Raw genomic sequence first — 25,301 nt, forward strand, 5'->3', positions numbered from 1 at the left:
ACTAAGAATGTTTCATCATTCACTTCAAAATTAAAATTTCACTTTAGCTGACGTTTCATAGGTCAAAACCAAAAACTTATTCCTGTGCTGATCTGCATGTACATAACTCTCTAATATAGCTTCAGATACCGCATGGAATTTAAAGCGACCAGCACATGCGCCTATCTTTCGCTGTCGAAAGCGTTTATTACATCTTAGACTGCAAGGACGACCACTCGCCTGGATTACCCTGCAATGCTACCTATTTCCGTGGTAGTAAAGCTTATTTTTGGCGGCCGCCGTCGCATGGTGGTAGCGTGCAGCATCGAAGATCATGGATTCAAGTCCCGGGCAAAATGATATCAAAAATTTTGAAAAATTAGAAACCGCCAATTAAAAAGTAGCACCGCGTAACTAAGAAGAGAATTTTGGCCTAAATCTCCTTAAAGATAAATTAAGTATTTACTCAATTATTTAGTTTTGATTATTTCCTAGCATAATTCTTTTTATCTGATTTCTACTGTAAGTCCCAATCCATACTTATACCATATCTACGTAGGTATAATGTACGTATGTACAAACAAATGCATATATACAAAATCCATCTTTATAGCGGAAATTGGAATAGAAACTCACAACGATGCTGAGAACACTGAGACCGACATAGCAAAAACAGTTCAACAAGAGATCCCATCAAAGGCAGATTGCAACGCCAATTAAATTTACATTCATCTAAGGAAATATATACTTTGACAATTGAAAAACGATGAAACCCCATTTATTACTCGGATTCTATGTACTTTTCGGTAAGTTTGAATTAAAAAATTTGCATATTCATCGTATATTTGTTTTTATAATGTAAAAAAACGGAAAACGATTTGTAAAAAAAAAGAGTTAATAAAAAATTAGTAATTGAAAATTGTGTAATGTAAGAAAACGAAAACTATTTAAAAAGTGACAAAATAAATTAAAATACTTATCTATATCGCCTAATGGCCAAGCCTCAATTAAGTTGTTCATATAGATGCGTTCAAGGCAAGCTTATGCATGTCAGTAACATCGGCACAATCACGCAAGATGTTGCGTTTGTAAATATGAAGGAATGTCAGACTTAGCAATTGAAATTTATTTCGCCTTGCACATTCGCATACAAAAATTCACAAAGCGCTGTTATAAACATTCTCACTATACAAAAAAAAAATACTTGCTAACATATTTTGTGCCCGATTTATTTGTTAAATTGCGGTTTTAACTGTGAAAACTGCTAGAACAAAACCAACGAGTGGGAAAAATAATATCACTTGAAAAGTACGAAAGCACCCGTAGCCAAAGCAAATGTCGAATTCTTCTTCTTTTGCTTTGATTGCAATAAAAATTGGAAGTTGACTATGTCTTCCTGTCAGATGCGTCAGTGTCGGTCGATCTGCCGTTCTCCATAAAAATACGTGCAATCTACTCATCATGCATAAGAATGCGTTAAACACATCTATATGAAAAATCTGCTTATGTGACGCGGTTTTAAGTCATCGTATTGATGCATAAACGCAAAAAAGGTGTAAGTGACAGTAAGATATTTTACAATAGACGAATTTTGGTAATAGTCTAGTTGGGAGGTCGACTGCTAATACGCGTCCAAAAATATCGAAGGAGGTATCACACGACGCGTCTTCACATCAGTATTAATAATCCGATGGCGGAAAAAACAAATTTTAACTCTTTCAAAAGATATTAACGAAAAACCGAAAAATGACCCGCGGGTACCTGCGTAACCGGGGGTGGAATCCATAGTATTTTTGCGCAGGACGCCGTTCTGCGTAGGCGGCCTTCGGCCGCGCTTATAAAACATTACCCTGGGTGGGTCCAATACCGGGTTGGAGACCAAAACTATATTCGCGCAAAACCCTTATGTTCACAATTTTTTTTTGTGGGTACAACAACATTACAACAACCACATGAAAATCGCCAACTTCAAGTGCAAAGATCTCCAGACAGAGATAAAATTTTTCTTTTCCGCCTTCGGAATATTGTTGTCGAGGTCAATACGCGTCTTTTGACACCTCTCTCGATATTTTTTGACGCGTACTAGCAGTCGACCCCTCAACTAGACTTTTACCCGAATTTTGAACAAGTAGCTATTAAGTTCAAGTTACTTTTGCCATAATATATCAGTTGTTAATCATATTACATCAAATTTCAGATAACCAATGAAGCTGATTATGAGCTATAAATTCCTATCGGAAATCAAAAAATTTAAATATTGTCGCTTAAGTCTTTTTGCGATTATGGTCATTGGGCTTAAAAAAAGTTCAATATTCTCTGAGCAAAGGAAAGTTTTTGAGTTCTTTGGAAATAAACATAACCTGCGATAAGATGAATTGTCTAAAGTCTTAGATACTTATTCATTAATGAGTTTATAGCTCCCTCTGAAATGAAATTTTTATTTTTCCTCCATACATATGTTCCCCACATGTAGCTGTTATGACGCGATTCCTTTTTTTGTGGCCTGGCGTATGTGAAAAAACCCAATTGATTAAATTCTTATCATTTTCGCTGTAATTAAATGTGATGTGCAAATTTTAGTGATTATTTGGTATAATTTGCAAAATTATAATCAATGCTAAAAAAAAACCCAAAGACAATATTGTTTTTGACTGAAAGAGAAAGCGTGATCGTGGTAATAAATTATATAGAAAGTATACCTAATAGTATGGCGGCCACCGTGGTGTGATGATAGCGTGCTCCGCCTACCACACCGTATGCCATGTGTTCACACCCCGGGCAAAGCAACATCAAAATTTTAGAAATAAGATTTTTCAATTAGAAGAAATATTTTCTAAGCGGGGTCGCCCTCGGCAGTGTATGGCAAGCGCTCCGGGTGTATTTCTGCCATGAAAAGCTCTCAGTGAAAACTCATCTGCCTTGCAGATGCCGTTCGGAGTCGGCATAAAACATGTAGGTCCCGTCCGGCCGATTTGTAGGGAAAATCAAGAGGAGCACGACGCAAATTGGAAGAGAAGCTCGGCCTTAGATCTCTTCGGAGGTTATCGCGCCTTACATTTATTTTTTTTATATACCTAATAGTATAAGATTGGCCTACGGAACAAGCTTCACTCAGCAATTTAGCATGACAAGTTATTATCTTATATATTAAATTTAAAATATATGATAGTGAATTACACATACATAGCTTAAAAACCAGAAAATGTCAATCATTTAGACAGAACCTGCACTATTTTGCGTCAAAAAAAACACAAAAACAAAGAGTATACATGGGTTCAGAAAAATTGCAGTGTTATCTGTCAAATAAAAATTTAGGGGGCATTCGGTCATTCTCCCTCCACGTAGGAACGGCTAAGCCGATTAATCTACTAAATTTTCTATACTCTGAGGTATGTTGTTATAAAACAAGCAAATGAGGCTTCGAAGATATCTACCAAAATGTGGACTTAGCTTAAGTTTTTATACGATATGGATATAGGTGCGACGGTTTTAGCATGTGGCACTCTGCTGTTTTCTGATCATTAATGTACATATAAGAGACAAAGGAAATAAACCCTGAGAACAGAACAAATTGCCAGAACTTCGTCATTTCATAAAAATTAAAATTATCTTAGCAAATGTTTTTAAGGCCCGGTTTTTCAGTAGTTGGTTAAGCTAATTTTAAACTAAGTTTGCTTAAACTCTAGTCAAATTTAAACTCCAGTTAAACTACTGAGCAATTTTTCAGTCACAGCTGTGACTAGTTTAAGGCCGTGTTTGGGGGTAGGCTTGTTGTACGGCAACACTGTTTTTTTTTTTTGTTATCTAGATAATTTGTAGATACGGCAACAGTTGGATTTTGTTTACCCAACAAACACGAAAAAAAAATTCTCCAGCCTTAGAGAAATATATATCTAGTTCCAGAGCTGATATCCAACATCATGCTGTAATTATTCTTAAACCAGATAGTTGTCAAGTTGTTTTCCAACTTCATTCTCCAATCACTATCCAACCTTTAAGAAATTTTGTAAAATGTATAGTTCTCGAGTTGACCTCCAACGACATTCTCAAATTATTTTCCGAGAGATTTTGTGAAATGTACAGCTTTCAAATGCATATCCAATACATTTCCCCAGTTTATATCCTACTTTGGATATCGAGTTGAGGTGGGTTGAAAAAAAATAGAGTTTAACCCTGTCAGATCGGCCGCTTAAGCTCAGCTTAAACTTCAGTTAAAATAGACTGAAAAACTGCAGAATACATTTAAGCGTAGTTTAACTGATAAACTGAAACTAAAACCTGGCCTAAGTGAGTAGAAATGGCATGAAAAGCTTGAGTCGTCGTAGCCTTAGAAGATAGAATGCAAAGATGTTCAAAAATTAACACCCTATGTTCGCTACTTCTTGGAAATTTCTTCTTTAGTATTGAAAAGTTTCACTTAATCGAGTAAATTAAAAATGATTAAACAAAATTTTGATGCTAACTTTGTACATAGAGTCATTCCGCTTCTCATATTGTGTGTTAGGAAAATTCGAAAAAAGGCAATAAGAGGTAAAAAGCTTAGAACCCTGGCAGAGTCAGGAACAGGTGACCGCCGAAAATTAGCTGACTGGTACTTTTTTAATATGATTTGAGGCTTCAACTCCCGGCGCAGTACGATTTCGAGTTTAGTCCATCAATTTACAAAAACAGACTTCAGGGAATTTTCGCTTAAAAGAGAAAATGAAATCATTCTTGAAAAGTTAGTGGAAGTATTTAAAAACTCAATATTAAGCCGGATGTAGTAACGTGAAACTGGAAATGAAAATAATGGACGTGGCCATCAGTTGCCAGATGCTGGCACATTTTAACGGACGGACTGACTGCCTGTTAAACCCCAGGTTAGAGGGCTTAGAATATACCCATGGTTGTTGTTGTTGTTGTAGAAGTGCTTTGCCTCACCCAATAGGTGCGACCGATCACAAATTGTCATCAATATCCTCTAACGGGAGTCCAAAGAAACTGCCAGTTTCAACAGGGGTGGACCATAACGAGAGGGGTGTTAGAGGCGTTGGTTCCACATTACACTTAAAGAGATGGTTGGTGTCATGTGGGGACACATTGCAAGCGGAGCATACATTTTGTATGTCGCGATTGACTCTGGATAGGTAAGAGTTTAACCTGTTACAGTATCCAGATCGAAGTTGAACTAGAGTGACTCGTGTTTCCCTAGGGAGTATGCGTTCCTCTTCCACTAGTTTTGGGTATTGTTCTTTGAGTACTGCATTCACCAGGCAATTCCGGCATAAAGGTCCGACACCTGTATGTGGAGTTCGCTGAGGACCTGCTTGTATTTTTTGGCTTCATACGGCTGAGTTCTCAGGTGCCGTATTTCCTCATAATGCTTACGGAGATCACTAGTTAAGTCCCTGGACGGTGTTGGCTCATCAATGAGATGTCTGTTGGGATGCAAAGGTTTCTGGGTATTCAACAGGAACTGTTTGGTTAGCATCTCATTTCTCTCCCTGATGGGGAGTATTCGCGCCTCATTATGTAGGTGGTGTTCTGGGGACATAAGAAGATAGCCCGTGGCGGTTCTGAGAGCAGTATTTTGGCAGGCCTGTAGCTTCTTTTAGTTTTTAGGCTTGGCGACCATATAGGGGACGCGTAGCATGCAATCGGCTGGCCAATTGCTTTGTATGTGGTAATCAGCGTTTCTTTGTCTTTTCCCCAAGTACTGCCAGCAAGAGATTTTAGCATTTTATTACGGCTCTGGATTTCCGGTACAATTGCGGCTGCATGCTCACCAAAATGTAGATCCCGATCAAACGTCACACTCAACATTTTGGGGTGTAGGACAGTCGGTAGCGTAGTGCCATCGAAGTGGATGTTCAAAATGGTCGACATTTGGGACGTCCATGTTGTAAATAAGGTCGCGCAGATTTAGTCGGTGATAATGCCAGGTTTCGCGAGGCGAAAAAACTGGAGGGATCAGGGAGGTAGCCGTTTATTCTGTTGCAAAGCTCATCGATCTGTGGGATAGACCTGTGGCCATTATTGTACAGGCGTAGGAAACAATAGTAACTCCTTCTGGTGGCGAATGTACCCATGGTAGGTATGCCTGTCGTAAGAGGCGTCTAAACTACCAAATTGATTCAAGAGGTTGTGTAGCGCAACGCTTTCAAAGGGTTGCCAGCGCAATATATAGCTTCTCCAACGCAATTGTCATATCACCTACCCGTGGCGAATCCTATATCATTAACAGCCGATGCTCTGGCGACCACAAGTTTCTTATGGATATAGGGGGATGAAAGGGCGGGATGACCTAGAAGGTTTCATGTGGACATACCAAATCGGTCCCGAGATGGTCGAGCTAGTACTTTAATGGTGCTTGTTATAGGAACGTACCGAATCTGCATCCGGCAAAGGACCATCAACATTGACAACACTACCCAAAGCCTTCGGAGAGTGTCCTTATCACCACAAAAACAACAACTGTCTGTGAAATTTTTCGACAGAATATATATAGCCGGCATTGCAGAAAATGAAATTGTGTTAAAAGGAGAGATACATTCCATGCTACTGATAGGCATTTATGACAGGCTTCGAAACAGGCATTTTAAAAGAATTTATGTAGGTTTTGATCTCTAACTATTTCGGTCTTTGAGTGATATATGGCCCGGTTTTGTCTGTGAGTGAGATAGAGCGTTCTTCACGCTACTTCTGATGTATCATGTTTTTGAAAGCATGGTGCGATAAAGCGTTTTCAAAAGGGCAGTTGAGATGGAGCGATACTAAACTCAATGGACGATTTATGTCTATTTTACGTATTAGCTTTTCATTTCTTTGTTATTTATCTGTGTGGAATTTTTACATTTTATAAAAAAATGTTTTGATCTCTACTATTTTGTGTATATTTTTTGCTGAATATACTCATATTTTGAAAAATTATACATTCGCGATGTTTTTTGTGATTTATTTCGTGGCTAGAGGAGTTGCTATCAGTTCTTACAACTCTTTATACCCAGGGTGTAATTGTGCACAAGGGTATTATAACTTTGATTGGATAACGGTTGTATTAATGGCATAAAGTAAGCCGAGATATATATAGACTTCCTTATATCAAAAATTTAGTCCATCTATCCGTTCCATAGCTTGATTAAATCTTAGATATCTATACGAAATTTGCTATATTATTGCCTTATCTAAACCCAGAATAGATGGGACAAAGAGTACGTTATATGTATGTATGTATTAGGGCGGGTTGATTTAAAAATCGCTCATTGCTCTGTGAAAATCGTATTCTAGGGATCAAAATAAGAAAATTTGCCGAAGGAACCATACCTCTAAAACCAATTTGGGTCGAACTTTTGGGTAGGGGCAAATTTTGAAAAATCCCACTTTGACCCATTTAGAGTGCTCCAATCGAGTCCAAATGTATGACCGACCCCCACTAACTTTGGAGGCCCGACCCACTGATGCCAGTGCCACACCCCCTGGAACTTCCCTGGGGGTTCACCATACAAACATTTCAAAAAATCGCCGGTTTTGCACTTTACATGAAAAAATCAGCGAAATGCCTATGTTTTTTCTTTATTTTTATTTATTTATTTATAATAATATTTATTATTTATTTATAATAATATCTATTTTTTCTCTTCAGAAATTTATTTAGTCTGAACATATGTAAATGAAAAAAATAATTTAAGTGAGTTATAGAAAAGAAACTAAAAAAAATTAATGTTCGAAGTCTTTTTTACTTTCAAGTCTGGGCAATTTCGTACGGCTCTCTAATGTCGTCGCCATAACAGCCTCTACATTTTCCGGTATAACCCGTTTGGAACCGCTAGCTAGCAATTGAACATGTCGCTCCGTTCCTTGTATGTGTGATGGAATTTTTGGATCATTAAACGGTGGATCATCTTGATTTAAATATTCTTTCAATGTATCGTACGGAATGCTTCGCGTGAATGGTGGTTCAAATACGATATTTATATCATTCAAATTGATAGTTTCCGTATAACTTGTGCAATTAAAGTTTATATCTGGTTTTTTATAAACTCTAAGTTCCATTGGCTCGTCAACATCGGTTCGATAGCGTAGAATTTTCTTGATGGCACAGTCGCGCTTTTCTTTGCTATCATCAAACAACATTGATAACAAGATATTTTCCGAATGCGCATAATATGAATTATCTTTAATTACTTGATTAACAATTTTGCGTAAATGAGGTTCTAGAAATCGTGACCAACCAATGAACTTGAAAAATAATGCACTGCCGTACACGACAGAGCTGTAATACTTGATATCGAAGTACATTGGCACATAACATTTAATTATAAATTCAACCAGAATTCTTAAATTTGCATATGGACTTTCCGTTGTCCGTAGAGAATGTACAATTTTCCCTGGTTTGATGTTAGCCAGATCCACCGGAACCACGCCGCTAGAAATTGCATGGGCCATGTCGTATAAGTACTTCGAATCGGTGGAAAATTCAATTTTTTCTGGAGCAGGGGGCATATTTTGCAACTCAATTTTCTGGAAGCTGTCCACCACCTGAAAATATATAATAATAAAATAATTAAAAATGGTTGACAATTATAATAAATGAGTGATAGCAATAACTTACCGGAAGAGTTTAACAAGTTTCGATTTGACGGCTCAGTTTTCCGGTTGCCGATCTTGGTCGAGCGCTGGTTGATTTATCCAAAGCTTCAAACAAATGCCGAAACGGAAGTTCGTTGAAGTATAGAAGGCAAACGAACCAATGCAATGGTCTTTTTAACGGCAATTCGAATCGTCGTATAATTCCACCGTGTGGGCCAGTGTTTGTTGGCTCACCGTCAGTGCATATTTCAATTAATGCATTCAGTGATATATTTTTATCGTTGAAAAAACCATTTAATTTGGTTGTTTTTTATTCAGCGGTTTCATGTTCTAGTCTTACGTAACCAATCAATTCCGAATTGGGTTCTCTCAAAATAACAAGATGAGGTTCTTTTACCATCCTAGTATGATACTTCTCATCAATTTTATCTATCGTTAAAGTATCATCTTTTCTGCCATCGAATGAAAACGCTAACAAATTGGTATCATCTAACCGTTTGCGAAGCAGTTCTTGTCTGAATTTCTCTTTTTCTCTGCGAACTTTCGATTTATCCATGATGAGGGGTTTCCCATGCTTATCTTTAATTTTAAAATCTTGCAAAAGAGCGGTTCCCAATGCTGATGCTACTCTGTCAGGCACACCAAATCTGTCACATACCAAGGCAAAGTTAAAACAATCGTATCTCTCTGTGTATTGTGAACTTGTGCTTCTATCCATATCTTCTTGAACCGGTGACGGTGCGTATGTTGAATCATCGGAATCTTGGTATGTTGGCATTGATGACATAGACGTTACTCCTTGCTCTTCAGTTTCCATCATAAATACATCCATTGTTAGTCTTCTCTGATAATGTTGATCGTGCATGAACTCTTTGAGGCGTTCGGGAACCCAGCCGCACGCACATGGAGCTGCCTTCAAATCGCATTTACATGCTCCAATGTAAGATATAGTTTCCAGAGATTTTACATACTCTGTAAATTGTTGGGTGTTGTTTCTTCTCTTGATTTGCTCTTGATACTTGTCAAGCAATTTATTCAATTTATTAAATACACTTTTTTTCAGCATTATTTCCCTACCAAGTTTTTCCCAAATTCCAATCAACGTATCTTGTACTTGAATAGTGAATGATTTATGGGAAAACTTTTTTTGTTCTGTTTTAGCACGTTCGCTTAAGTAAAAATAATATCTCAAGATATCCAGATGGGTTGGTAAATTAAGATCAGTTAAATCAGTAGACACACCAAAAACAGTAACATCATGCTTGGGTATATGACTCATTGGGTTTTCGATATTTGTTGATGGAGTTGCTTCATCTTGCGGTGTAGAGGATGGTGGATTCATTGTAAACTTTTTGATTTGGAATGGTCACTTCACTTATTTTTTTTGAAATATTTTTTTATCTGAAATTAGCTCTTCACACTTTGAGTTCTTCACAACGACTTAATGCATTCACAAAAACTGTTGCGTTATATATGGTCTACGAGACGAGGTAATAAGAATGAAATGGTAATTTCAATTCTACCTGCTGTGTCTTGTGGTGGCTTAAAAAAAACACAAGCAATTTTACGATCTGCAATTGTGTCACAGTGATACCTTCATTTTTTAAAACGGTTGAATAAAAAATCCACACAACTACATATGTTTACGACAAGCAAATGCATCACAGTGATGCCTTGGTTTTAAAAGGGTTATAAAAACGCTAATTTCTAATAATTTTTTTTTAATTTCTTTTCTATTACTAAGTTAAATTCATTTTTTCATTTACATATGTTCTGACTAAATAAATTTCTAAAGAGAAAATAAACTCCAAAAAGAAAAAACATAGGCATTTCGCTGATTTTTTCATGTAAAGTGCAAAACCGGCGATTTTTTTGAAATGTTTGTATGGTGAACCCCCAGGGGGTTCCAGGGGGTGTGCCACTGGCATCGGTGGGTCGGGCCTCCAAAGTTAGTGGGGGTCGGTCATACATTTGGACTCGATTAGAGCACTCTAAATGGGTCAAAGTGGGATTTTTCAAAATTTGTCCCTACCCAAAAGTTCGACCCAAATTGGGGGACACCAGAATTCGTTTTAGAGGTATATTTCCTTCGGCAAAGTTTCTTATTTTGATCCCTAGAATATGATTTTCACAGAGCAATGGGCGATTTTTTTGCCTCCCCACAAATCAACCCGGCCTAGTATGTATATATGTGTATATATGTATCGAGAAGTGAAAAAAGGTTCGAAATATGCTTCGAGTCAGCTAACTGTGTAAAATGGATCCCTAGATTAAAAAGAAAACTAAACGAAATTAAATGAAAAAGATTGGATCAATAAATAGTATATTCTATTCCGATCGACACTCGCAATAGGGCGGATAGATAGATAGATTTTAATTTTTGCAAGCCGTGAATATAAATCCGTCGAAGGTATCATGTTGAAGTCTTAGATTGATATGGTCCTTGCTACTTTATACATTTTGTAAAAAATTACAACGACGACCACGCCCTCTTTAAAAAGAAAATCTATATCGAATATGCGGGTTGAAAATTGATCAAGTTTGGAAAACAGGTGTGGCATCACTTGTATTTAAAAGAAGAAAAATTAGGTATAATTTTTTTTGTAATACTACGGACTCATTCAGTCTATGTAAGGTCCTCATGGACCGGCCAGTTTAACCTAACCTAAGGCTTATTTTACAAAAAAAAACAATATTTATACGGTATTTAACCTCAGAAGTGATATTGTGGAAGTAGTACGAAAATTCAAAATTACTAGGAAATGGGCGTTGCCCCGCCTAATTTTATATAATTTCTCAATAATACTATTGATGCCATAAACCGAAAAAAATCGACAAATCCTAACGAAATTTGATAATGTCATTGCTTTTTCGACTGTACTTGTCTTGTTGTTAACTCTTAAATAAATGAAATCAAATCAAATGGGTGAAATTGGTTGGACAGCACGCCCACTTTCTACACCTATCCTTGCGTCCGTTAGATAACACGATAACTTAAGCAAAAATGTATACATATTCTTCAAATTTAGTATTGAAAATGGTTGAAAACAGATTATAACCACGCCCACTTTTTAGATATTGAAAATTTTTTAAAATAGAAGAACTGGCACAATACATAAACAAATACTTATAAAGTGGTGAAACTTTAGTGAATTAAACTCATATCATTAATTGTTCATGACATTTCTCTTTAAATGTGTCCTTTATAAATATGAGAGCACATAGCAGGGTATATAATTTTCGATTTCGTGCGAACTTACACTTCTCTACTTGTTTATTAATACTTTCTTTTTAAAAGTGCGCAGTAAAACTTTTCCTAAGGAGAGGTTAGTTTGGCTGCTCCTTTTCACAAGGAAAATTAGTTAAGAATTTTTCAAGCCGAGCCATAATGAAGTTTTTCATATAGATGCGTTCAACGCAATCTTATTCATGCAAGTAACATCGCCACAATCACGCAAACTGTTGCGTTTGTAAATATGAAGGAACTTCAGACTTTGCAATTGAAGTTCATTTCGTCTTTCCCATTCACAAAATTTTGCGAATCACTGTTGGAAACATCCTCACTGTACAAGAAATATACTTGCCAACATATTCTGTGTCCTATTCCTTTGTTATATTGTACTTTTTGAAAAATGTTAGAAAAGTTACCAACGAGCGCGAAAAATAACTTCACTTGCAAAGCGTGAAAGCACCCTTAGTCAAAGCAACTTTGAAATTCTTCTTCTTATGCCTTGCTTGCAGCAAATGTTGGAAGTTGGCTACTTTTGCATGTGAGATGGCGCCAGTGCCCCCCAATCTACCGTTCTCCATAAAACTACGTGCAATCTACTCATAACGCATAAGATTGAGTAAAACACTTCTATATGAAAAACTGCTTAATGGACGGTGCTTTAAGAGGAATTCAGTAGTGAAATTCACTAACCTTTTTAACCACATTTGCCATCGCTTTATTTGCGAATCGATAACTATAACGATTTCGTTATTCAGTAACTATTTTTTATTGATATTTGTTTATCGACGATCAGCTGTGTTGTTAAATAAACGGCAAGTAAATTGGCTGCGTTAAAAATCACGAAATTGATATTTCTGGCAATTTTCATTTTAAAAAGTCGGAACTTTAATTACATACTTTCAAACACGGAAAGCTGCTTTATAAATCAAATGGCATTTGAGTACTTGGCAGACGTGTTATCACAAGATGAAGAATTACTAAGTCCATCGCCAGTGGAAAGACATCTTCCTAGTGAAGTTGATAACCCATTACACTTGAATGCAACGGAGTTTCTAAAGATGGACCGACTAACCCCAGACTTGGCTCATGATATTATTTCTCAACTTGATAGTCAGTTAAGGGGTACAAGAATAACTTCGATATCAACAGGGAAAAAAATACATTAATACCGCATTTACTTTATACGGAATTTATTTATTTTTGGCACTCCTTTTGTGCTTTTCGCATTTTTTAAGGTTTCCTTAAGCTGTGCTGCCATCTTTCTATTATTAAAACGAAATTTAAATGTCATTTATTTCGAGTCGTTAAAACTAAGTTAGTGAATAGTACAATCGATAAGGCAAGCGACAAATCGGTAATTAAAATCTCGACAAATCGCATCGATATAAGTTAGTGGATTCCACTACAGGAAATGGTTTTTCTATGATTTTATTTATATAAATTCGAAATTTGTCAATTAAACTTTAATAAACAATTTTAAATTTTAGTACTCAGTATTGTTGCATTAGTAATGGCCAAGCCACAATCTCCACAAAAACAATGTGAAGAAGCATGTCCGACAACAGGCGATAAAGTTTGCGGCTATGACAGCGTTTGTTATACTGTATTTGACAATAAATGCAAATATGATTATCTAAAATGCAAAACAAAGCATAGTAAGTACCAATATAAGCATTGTTTAATTGTTAATTTCGTAGTAATTTGTTATTATTTTTTTATATATTTGCCGTGGATGGACTATCTCTTATGTTTTTTTTTTTTGTGTTTATATAATTTCGTATACTTTATATACTTAACTGTACTTAAGCTCGAAACTAAGTACATAATATTCGATTACATGCGAACTTAGACCCTAAGACGTCTCATTTTTATTTATATACCCACGATTTTTTATATCTTTTTTTGTGTTTTTCTATAACTTCATTACTTACTTACTTCAATATTTAACTTCATTATCCTAAAATAATTATTAAATGAAAATTTTGTTTCTTTTTTCTTTTTTTTCTTTTAGATCTAGAAACAGTGGACATGTCTCTGTGTGACTTAGCCGATCGACGAACTCATCCGCATTACAGTCTGTGCTAGGAACTGGACTCTATAAATATGACTATATATATTTTAATAAGTTATTTGATAAATATCATTTCAGAGATTATCGCTACATTTTATACTTAAGCCGACTTCTTGTAGAAATTAAAATACATACGTTAAATGCATTAAAAACTATTCTGTACACATTGCCTTTACTACTAAATAAGAAAATATAATAAAAATAAATTTAATAAGCTGCAGCTACTTCCGCTTGGAATTTTTGATTGATACGAATCAGCCGAATCCATTGGACCTCCATACCCTACCAACAAGGCATCTTCCTCGACATGGTGGCATGTGTCAATATGTCTATTTTAGACTTAAGAGTTTACGGCCGTATTCACAGATGACTCCAAATATACCTGCCCATGCTATGATTGAGTATAAGCCGAATAAGAATAGTACGGGTTAATTTATTTGTTTCAAACTGACACACTTGATTAAAACCTTGCTTATGCGCCATACGACAGACTTGGTTAATTTTGTGAGAAGGTTCGGCAAAATATAATCACCTCCCGCAAAGAGAGCGCGCTGTCTCAATATCTTAGTTTCTCTCATTTCAACTTATAAGATTTTGGATAACAGTTAATGTATGTATGTGTGTCTTTTACAGATTAAAATTTACTTGAAAAAAGCCTCCTTTGTTTTGCCCGCTTCATTTTCAGTCAAGATTTGTTAACAGCGAATGCTACATAGCGATTGCAGCATACTCGCAGGTTGGTAGCTAAGAACAGTCCCGTAGCTATCAAAGTTATTTGGCCCTTAAATATTTTGAAAACGGCTTACCTCAGCCAACTTTTAAGGGTCAATTAATGGTGACTTATAACCATAAAGCCTAACCAGATAAAACAGCTGATCGAACCTACCTTATGGAAATCAATGAATGGTGCCATATCATAACGCTAACGCCATAACCATACCATAGCCAACCAATTGGTTTTTGCTTTCTCGCCATATCCATAACCTAAAAATATTTGAGTTGGTGAATTTAATAGATTTTATTCATTGTTTTGCATACGTTATGACTAAGAGACTTATTTTTTGCGTTTTCTTCATTTTTAAGAAATTTTCGCGATTTTTAGGTTATGGCACCATTAATCGATCACATTGGAGATGGTTGTGGATATGGGTATGGTTACGACTATGGCGTTAAGGTTAAGGAAGTTTAATTTGGTTTTTAGAAAAGCGTCCAGGCAGAACAAAAATATATCATTCGCTAAAAACAAATCTAACTAATAGTTGACAATTTTGCGCCATTTCGGAAAGTAGCTGACTTTTAGCTAGCTATTAACTGGTTGTAAAGTCATGTATCGTTGCCATGACAGCCACTGTAACTGAAAAATTTCCAAAAATTAAACCGGGATAATTCTAAGCAAGGATGGTCAACAAGCGAAATGATACCATTTCACTTCGTAACATTTCGTTCGTTGAATTCGTTACGTTTCGCCGGGAAACGAAACCACGTCGTTAACTTTATGAAGCGCTCGCCTTCAACGGTAACGAACGCGTGCTTAAAGGCCAATTAACTTTAACCGTAGTTTAAAATCGCGCTGCAAAACCGGTCATTAGTGTTAATGTTGGACGTTATTATTAACGAACATAAACATAACTACAACTGCTTTAAAGCCCTGGCAAAGTGGACATATCCATATTCATATAAAACAGCTGATCCAACCAAACTTATGGAAATCAATGCAATTTATCAGTGGTGATATACAATAACGCCCTAGCCATAACCACACCATACCAACCAATTGGTTTTTGGTGAATTAATAATTTTTTGGATATTTTGCATCGCAGGGAGAAGAAATAACCATCTCTGACTAGTTTTCGTTTCTTGCCATACAAAACTAGTTACCTTATTTTAAAGAAAACAAACAGATAATAGTGCACGTGTCTTTATTGGTAACCAGCTTATAGCTAACTCATAGCTTGTGCTTTTACTCCTGGGGCAATATATCAGAATTTGTTTGGGGACTGCGCTATCTTAAATTTTTTTGTTTAAACGCCCTATCTCAGAATTTGATTGAATTACGCCTTGTTTCAGAATTTGTTTCGAAAACGTCCAATCTTAACACAAATTAAATTTTGAACTTAGATCGGACATTTCTTTAAATAAATTCTCAGATGGAGTGGTTTAAAAAAATGGTCAGGTAAGGTTTTTTTCAAGGAGGCGTCGATATGTGATAATATCCCCCCATCCATCATAAGCAAAAATATGTATTTTTTCCTTTACTTTTTCAATGAAAATATAAAACGCATCTTTATATCACATTACTAGCCGAAAAACCGATCTTAACCAAATACATATATGTACATAGTTTTTGTGAAATCTTAAAACGACAAAACGACGCAATCTAGTCACGAAATGAGTTGTCCCAGCCGGCACTCTTCGAAAATCTTAATTTTCAGCGTGAAATTCAAAGATTGAGCAATAAAAAGTGAAAATGTTATTAATATTAGAGAAAAATTGTAAAGATTACAAACGGCGATGGTTACTAGGACATGTTTCTGAATTTCACTTCTTCATCAGCTAGCTTTTCGGGAGCTGAGCATTGAACTCGAAACTCCAACATTCATATCAGTGCAAAGGCAGATGCATTTAGCTACTCAGCCATTCTTAGAGACCAATTGTACAGCGAGCAAGGTGACATTCATATGGCTGAGTAGCTAAAGGCATCTGCCTTTGCACTGATATGAATGTTGGAGATTCGGGTTCAATGCTCAGCTCCCGAAAAGCTAGCTGAAGAAGAAGTGAAATTAAGAAACATGTCCTAGTAACCATCGCTGTTTGTAATCTTTAAAATTTTTCTCTAATATCAATAACAAAAACCATTGTATAAAGCAATATGAGCAAAGCTCGCTAATTAAATAAAAGTGAAAATGGTTCACCATTTTCTTTAGAATGCCCCTTTACATACCAGATATTTTTTTTTCTGAATCAAATTATATAAAACTTTCCCACAAAAAACTTAATTATATACTACATTCCCCAGCAACAACAATCTTACTGGGTGGAGTATTAGAAATAATCTGGCTCTAAATATAAATAAATGTTTTCATATGACCCTGTCGAAAATTCAAAATAGAATCAATACAAGCTACTTGATTATAAATAATCAGCTGTCCACAGTCGAAGTATTCTCTGACCTTGGGGTTCTTTTTAACTCTGGGTTCACCTTTGTTAATGACGTGAACTTAGTAATTCCTAAAGCTTACTCCAATTTAGCATTTCTAAAGTGATATGCGAAAGATTTTATAGAACCCTATACAAGGAAATCCCTTTATAATTGCCTTGTTAGATCGAAGTTAGAATACGCCTCCTATATTTGGAACCCATTTTATGCTTCTCATTCCGACTGGATTGAGCGTGTACAACGGAGTTTTACTCGCTTTGCTCTCCAACCGCTTCACTTCGCTGATCATTTTCCATCTTACAATGCCCGATGTTTCGTTATGAACTTCAAATCTCTTGCTAGTAGGCGAAATATACAGTCAGACTGTACAGTTTTGCTTGAGCAAATAAGTTTCAACGTCCCTAATAGATTACTTCGTTTTTATTACCCATTTCACGCCATGCCAGTTAGGTCTAATTACCATAATTTTGCCCCCATTACTATGGCTGTTAATGAGCTTAATAATATCTACACGAAGTTAGATCTTGACTTTTCGCTAGATCTTGACCGTTCGCCTCTAGGATTACTTACTTTTATGTATAGCAAATCTCGTATATTTAATCATTAATTAATTTCTTAATTAACACAATACATATCTAGTTTCTAAGACTTTAATTCTTTACCTACATACATACCTTTATGTTTTCTAGTCTGTAAGATTTTGTTATCATAGACTGAATAAAGAATAATAATAATAATAATAACATCTAAAAATAATCATCGACGTGTGAAAACACCACGCATCATTTCACCCATTAGCTTAAACATTGTTTTAAACATCACAGCCATTAGATCCTCTGGTGTTTCTGTCTTTTCCGTCGGCTCAGTAATTTCATCAGACGTTTGTGTTGCAGCATCAGACATTTTTGGCTTGTTACGTGTCACCGTTTGCTCTTCCCGTTTAGGAAAATAAACCTCATCTGATTCGAAACGATTGATAACATTATAACGTTCTTTATTCGCTGGATTCGAAAGTAGTTGTGCGAGACGTGTTGAGAGCTTATCAAATCTATCTGTAGGCCCTGCGTGAACCAATGCCATTGAGCCTAACATTGTTTTAATATTAATTACTATTTTTTTAAAGGCAGAAATTAGTTATTAATTTTTACTTACTTGCCACCAACAACAAAACTAAAGTGCTTAAGCTGCGCATATTTTAAATTCCTGCGGATTACGATTTGATAAAAAAATCTAAAGAACTGGACTTGCCGAAGTTCGAAAATCACTGATTGCCATATTTGATATGGTCTCTTATATATTAGCAATGAATACGTGACTAAATTTCAATTTATAGTAATAATAAGGCAATTTGGCTCATAACATAAATTTCTTCATGTATTTTTCTTATTTTCTTTTTTTATCTCAAAATTTCCAGTAGTCAGCACGTTTTAAAAGTTAGTTTAACTAAAAATTACATATGTGCATGCTTATGCGAATACGTGGGCTACCTTTGAAGCTTTGTGGCCTTACAAAATATGACTTAATCTATGAAAATATTGTAGATTCTTTCGGCTTCGTCTTGCGAGGGAGAAGACGAACCCGATATCTTAATCGCCGATGTTCCGTCACCCGTCTATGACAAAGTGAGAATGGCAATATCCCGGCTAAAGAATAACAAGACGCCGTGTAATGAGGACTACCCCCGGGCTGTTAAAACACGGAAGCGAAGAGTTGGTAAAGAGCATGCATTGATGAGCGCATGCCTCCAGATTAGAATTTAAGTGTGCTCTGCCCAATCCACAAGAAAGGCGATCCCACAAACCGCGCCAATTACCGTTAAATCAGCCTTCTTAATGTAGCGTATAAGGTTATATCTAGTGTTGTGTGCTAAAACTGAAGCCTAAAGTCAACGAAGTGTTTGGACCATATCAATGCGGCTACAGACATGGTAAATCTAGCATAAATGAGATCTTCACAATTCGCTTCATCCAGATAAGACTCGCGATAAAAGAAAACGGCACGCGCCATCCTTCTGCCAACTTCAAATCAGCCTTAATACAGCGCGAAAAGGTGTGCTTGTGTACTGCTGTGTCTGAATTTAAGTTGCAGGGGCAAAGATAGTAAGGGTCTGCCAAATGACGATCAGCAACACCACCAGAGCCGTAAGGATCGGGCAGGACCTCTCTAAGCCTTTCGAAACTAAACGAGGCTTCAGACAAGGCGAGTCCTTTTCGTGCGAAATCTCTTACCTAATACTGGAGAAAACAATTCTAGCAGCAGCGCTAAACAGTCATGGCAGAATCTAGTATAAGAGTGTACAATTGCTGGCGTATGCTGATGATATTAATATTATAGGCCTTACCAAACGCGTCGTGAGTCCTGCCTTTGACGGACTAAATTAAGAGGCAGAAAAGCGGGTCTCTTGGTAAATGAGGACAAGACGAGTTGTTGCTGTTTGCTCAAAATACTGCTTCAATCTGCATAGAAGGTGGAAAAAAACAGGATCCAAAGATCAAGTGTTTAAAGATACAAACAGTGAACGATTACAGAAGCAAGAAGAAGATCGAAATTACCTTATAAGCATGAGTGAAAATCTCTACTACTCCTACCGCAAAACCTCGGCTATGATACAGAAAACTAAACATTTAAGTTTCTCAATTTTAATTGGGTACGAATATACATACTACATATGAAACGCAACATTTACTTAAAATAATAAAAATTGTTTTTTTTTTTTAGTTTTTTTTTGGTCATATACCTATATGTATATTTGGAGATTTCATGGACAATTGAACGATCGAATAATTTTCGCTTTTAATTACCCTTTTGGTACTAACGAACAAGCTGGAATAGTAAGCATCATATAAACAAAAAAAAAAAGAAAATTAACGAACAAGCTGGAAAGCTAAATTTTTCATTTGATCCTTTTTTGGATTGTTAAATGTAAATTCAATATAAAAAATTAAATGTATAATATGAATTATCAAATATTTTTGTTTTCATTATTACCCACACTTAAAGTGATTCGCAATACTAACATTAAAAAAACAAAAAAAACGCGAACCTTTTCGAACCATGAAACCGAGTACATTGCATAATATATAACCCTAACTATATAAATAAATTAATCAAGTTTTGAGGTAATGTGAGGAAATAGAGTTAACGGTAAAAATGTGATACATACATAAAATTTTTTTATTTGCTATAACTTTTTTGTAAGATCGCGGGTTTGAATCGAGCTCAAGGCCTAACAATAATTATTTTATCATTATTATTGTTATGATAAATTTTTTCTTAATGGAAAAAATTATTAAATTAGAATAGAAGAAAGAAATAATTTAGACAACTGCCATCCATTTCGGGAACTGCTAAATTCTTCATCGGCAACGTTTAGGCGCCGCTGCTATAACCATTCAGCCATCACAGCGGTTTTTTGTTTGTCTTCATTATTCCTACTTCTATTCTGGTTCTTGCCAATTGATATTCACCGCACTGCGACATCTGTTGCAGAATGGATGTGAAAATTGGACTTGTTTGATGGCAATGATGCCATAGTCCCATAGTAAAAGAGCGGCACCTAAACGTTGCCGATGAAGAAATTTAGCAGTTCCCGAAATGGATGGCAGTTGTCTAAATTATTTCTTTCTTCTATTCTAATTTAATCATTTTTTCCATTAAGAAAAAATATACAATAACAATAATAATGATAAAATAATTATTGTTAGGTCTTGAGCTTGATTCAAACCCGCGATCTTACAAATCGGTAGGCCGATATAACAACAAAAATTGTTATAACTTTTTTGCTTAAGACTATGAAAAAATACTCAAATATAAAAACGTAATGTAATGACACTTAAAATCGATCCCATCAAAGCGTGTGTGTTATTAACTAATATTTTTTTAATTTCCCTAAGTCCACTGAAAGCTAAATCCGGACCTCTGTGCGCCCAACGCCTTATTCATTTATTTATTCAAACAAGTTTATATACCTAAACATCAACCTTTTTTGTTTTTATCATTTTCATTTCCAAAATATATCGTCCAATGCTCATAGCCGTTTTCGCACAGAAACGCTTCCATCGCACAATATTCGTTATCAAAATCTGTATATGCTGTTCGTAGGTATGTACATATTTACCAAGGTGTAAGAGATAAAAATAAAAGTGACATTTATTTAATTTTATAAATTCTTTTGCAATGATGTTTAAAATTCCAATAACTTACTTTTTCTTGCTCTACAAGCAGCAATTTTCAAATGACATTCTGAAGCGAACTTTCGAATGCAAGCGCCATCCTCATCAAAAACACGGACAGGTAGGGTATGCCCATCAATTAAACATTTACTTTGATCATCACAAGATTTAGGTTTCGGTGTGAGTTTTTTGATCAATTTTAAGTTATTTAAAGGTTAATAATCTTTGGTGGTGGAGCTATTGGCATTTTCGCATAAAAGGCTGGGATTACCGCAGCTAAACTGATTAAAAAACCTATTTTTTTTTTTTTTTTTTCAAAAAAGAAAAATTATTTAAAGTAACCACAAATTAAAACAATCGCACTCACTAATTTCTAATAAAAATAAACTTTTTTGTTGCAAACATCTTTATGAAAAAAAAAAAATGATAGTAAAACTTCTTGCTAAGCGAATATCTACGTAGACGTATATTTTGTACTACCAAATCAATTAGTGGAATAAATAAGCACGCTCCCCTTGGCGGGCATCAGTCGGGATAGGGAGGGCAGCAAAGCTGCTGTCTGTTGCAGATTTATATTCTTCCCACTTTCCTTTTTTGAAGTTTATGAAAGTGCGTTTTTCGGTGACGATGAAGTCGGCGGTACGCTCGAACGAAATAAGTATGGGCAGGTGGTCGGATGCCAATGTTACCATCGGCTGCCAGTTGACGCAGTTTACGAGTTCTGTGCTTACGATTGAGATATCTGGCGAGCTATGACAGCTTCCTACCATACGTGTGGGGGCGTCTCCGTTTATTGTGCAGAACGTCGTTTCGTCTATTTGATCCGCCAACATCTCACCCCTACTGTCCGCCCGCAAGCTTGAATGCCATAGGTCGTGATGGGCATTGAAATCGCCTAAGATAATGCGATTGTTGCCAGTGAGTAAGGCCTCGATATTAGGGCGGTATCCACTGGGGCAACAGGTGACAGGAGGGATGTAGATGTTGATGATTTCTAGATTTGCCGAACAGATAGGCCTTGACGTTCTAAGACATTGTCACTGCGGTCGATGCCAGGATCAAATATATGATACTGCACAGAGTGGTGTATGATAAACGCGAGGCCGCCTCCATTTCCGCTCTCGCGGTCTTTCCTGTGGACATTATAACCAGAGCAGGTCTGCAATGCAGATCTTGCTGTGAGTTTAGTCTCTTGAATCGCAGCAATGCGGATGTTGTGCCGCTTCATGAAATCGACTATCTCCGTAATCTTCCCAGTTAGTCCATTACAGTTGAACTGCAGAATTCTGAAGTGCATGAGGGGTGACGCCGCCACTCTAGGGGTAAGTGAGGGGTGACTACGCCTAGGTTGTGGAAGGCCAGGACGCAATTGCTGTTGTGGCCTTGGGACTGGGCGCCCTTGGGCAAGCATTGGGGTACCCGGATGATTTGGGTTTGCGACCTGGCAACATGGCGCGATGAAACCCGTCGAGGGGTTGCCGTCGCGGAGACCAGAACATCTAGGAAAGTGGCACCACCCAAGGCAGGAGCTGCATTGAGCGGATGTCGCAAACCTATATATTCTGTGCTGGCAGACGGTGCAAACGGAGGCAGGGACTAAGAGTCTGTTTCCCTGACCTGCACGATTGCTGCCAGAAAAGAGGGGGGGAGAAGAAGACGGGGGCAGGGGCTGATGCTCAGCATTGCTACCAGCTCTACTACGAAGGTAGTAGTTATGAGTGGTATCAGCTGTTTGAGTTGTTGGCGCCGTGGGGCGCGAGCAGCAGCGGGTACTTGTTGTGGCTTGCTGAGCAGCGAAGCTGCTGGAAGGTAGTGGTGATACGCTTAGGCGTAGACTACGGGACGCCCTTGGGCGTGAGCAGCAAGGAGCCACAAAAGATTTATAAAAGTTACGTGGACGTCGGGTTTTGGGATCAAGCCCAGAACAACCTGTCCGATGCAACCATCCCTTGCACGAGACACACTGAACAGAGTATGACCGTCCTAAAAAGATTCTTTTCTGGCAGATGCAGCAAAACCATTTCTCATGACCGGGGTCAGGAGACGGACCCGGATTGGGTTCGATACCTTCCCGGAGTAAGAGAATATGTAGCAGTCCTGCTGCAAGGAGCTGCTGGGAGGATGACAATTTGTGGGAGGGACGAAACAAATTAAATGGGGTCACACTGAAATGACAGTCCTTGGTCGGGAAAAATCTCGAGTCGCTCCGGTACATAGAACCGACTGCCTTGGGAAGCGCCTGAACGAACGTCATACCTAGTAGTTTTGGGTCTAACACAGTCCTTAGCGTAACGCTATCGACGTGGATGTCCAATATGGTCGACATTTGTTATGTTATATTTGCAAACAAAATTGAAAATTTTCATGTGGTTGTTGTAATTTTGATGATTTTGGTGAACCCACAAGAAAAACTATGGGTAAAAGTGTTTTGCCCGGATTTAGTTTTGGTCTCCCAACCGGTGTTGGACCCACGCAGGATAATTTTTTATATTCATTATGTAAATAAGGTCGCCGATGATTTGGTCGGTGACAATGTTAGGTTTCGCAAGGCGAAAAAATTGGAGAGATCACGGAGATATTTTTTTACTTTATTTCATAGCTCGTCGATGGGTGGGACGTGACCTGTAACCATTATTATGTAGTCGACCCAGTTGAATGCTATCGTGCGATCATATTTTGCTATTTTCACTGTGTCAAAGTTTGGTAGTGGAACGTGGCCATTGAAATCGGCTAGAATAATGCGATTTTCAACGCTGATTGGTGCGGTGATGTACCGCAGTCGGGATCAAATATATTGTATTCGCCATCTTTTCTATAGACTTTGTACCCAGAGCAGGTCTGCAAAACAGATCTTGCCGTGAGCTTTGTCTTTCGGATTGAGGCAATGCGGATGTTGTGCCGCTTCCCGAAATTGACTATCCCCGTGATCTTCCCAGTTAGCAGTGGGGAAGACATCGTCACATTGAGGGCGTTTCTCTCAAAAGTGAGAGTGCCTTACTGTTTTCTTTTAGTTGGTGAAACTCCAAAACGCCCATAAAACCCAGACTACTATTTGCACGCATGTACATATACGAAGATGATTTAGTTTTGTATTTTACGCCATTTTTCATACTTTGTAAGAGTCGTACAAATGAATCATATGGTTATGGAAACAATAGTGCATGGAATGGTTTTAGAATATACATTATTTTTAAATTAGAAACAACTAAAGCTAATAAAAATTGGATAATAAAGCTTAACTTAAGTAAAATGTGAATAAGAGAGTTTAAATAATCCTTTGTGATGATAAAAAAATTAACGTCGCTTCTTTTTTTCTTGCTTGCGCAGTTTATGCAGCCGTCGGATATTGCCCGTTTCGCCATTGAATTTAAAATCCTTTTGCACATGATAATGATAATTGTTATATTATGCGTATCAATTAATATGGTGTAATTACTAACCTTATTTCCATCTTCACTTTCCGCACCTTCATTGGCTGCTGGTAGTAAAATCGATGCAGCAATACAAATTATCTGAAATATTGCTCCAATGAAGAGTCCATAACGCAAAAGCATGCTAAAGATGTCTTCACTGGTATATTTATCCAAACGAAAGCCATCCGGAAAAACTTTGGTCCCCATGTTGGAGTATTGTAATTAATATTCGTTTTTAATAGTATGCAAAAAGCTTTTGTTTATATTTGCGAAATTATGTTTACAAAAATTCTTCTTCTTCGATATTCTTGTATTTGTGTATTCACAGTAGTTTTTTTTACATAAAGGGCTCCGGCGATTAAGAACGAGAATGACTGAATTTTGTGTGTTAGTGCAGTCGGGTGGCTTCGTGACACACGTATTTGTTAGCGGCTACACGTTGATGAAAATCAAAAGTCTGCAAGTAAAAATTTTTCTATTCCTCCATTGCCATACCTACCTGTCAAATAATAGCTGACAGGGAGAACGGCTGTCGCGAATGGCCAGGGAAGGAAAGAAAGGTTTGTTTTTTGCTCACCGTTATTAAATTGAAGTGCCATGAATTGCACATTTGTGTTTCAAATCAGCTTTTCATTTAAATGTGTATAAAGAAAATCAGACTACATATTAATATTCATTTAAAAATCAAGTTAATGAATAAATTTGAGCA

At 36.8% G+C, this 25,301-nt stretch overlaps 2 protein-coding genes across 2 annotated transcripts; one reads left to right on the forward strand and one right to left on the reverse strand.

The window, feature by feature from the left end:
• The first annotated feature begins 626 nt into the window (after positions 1-626).
• LOC137233693 (uncharacterized) lies at positions 627-14,070 on the forward strand. Its single transcript, XM_067756958.1, has 3 exons — positions 627-785; positions 13,267-13,434; positions 13,791-14,070. Exons 1-3 carry the CDS (start codon positions 746-748, stop codon positions 13,862-13,864), a joined length of 282 nt encoding a protein of 93 aa, XP_067613059.1. The 5' UTR covers positions 627-745; the 3' UTR covers positions 13,865-14,070.
• Positions 14,071-17,577: 3,507 nt separating this feature from the next.
• LOC137233692 (uncharacterized) lies at positions 17,578-18,313 on the reverse strand. The gene is made up of 2 exons (XM_067756957.1): positions 18,160-18,313; positions 17,578-18,092 (listed from the first exon to the last, which is right to left on the reverse strand). Exons 1-2 carry the CDS (start codon positions 18,197-18,199, stop codon positions 17,764-17,766), a joined length of 369 nt encoding a protein of 122 aa, XP_067613058.1. The 5' UTR covers positions 18,200-18,313; the 3' UTR covers positions 17,578-17,763.
• Between the last annotated feature and the right edge of the window lie 6,988 nt (positions 18,314-25,301).

This window comes from Eurosta solidaginis, chromosome 5 (genome assembly GCF_040869045.1).
Source record: "Eurosta solidaginis isolate ZX-2024a chromosome 5, ASM4086904v1, whole genome shotgun sequence".
NCBI classification, from domain to species: Eukaryota; Metazoa; Arthropoda; class Insecta; order Diptera; family Tephritidae; genus Eurosta; species Eurosta solidaginis.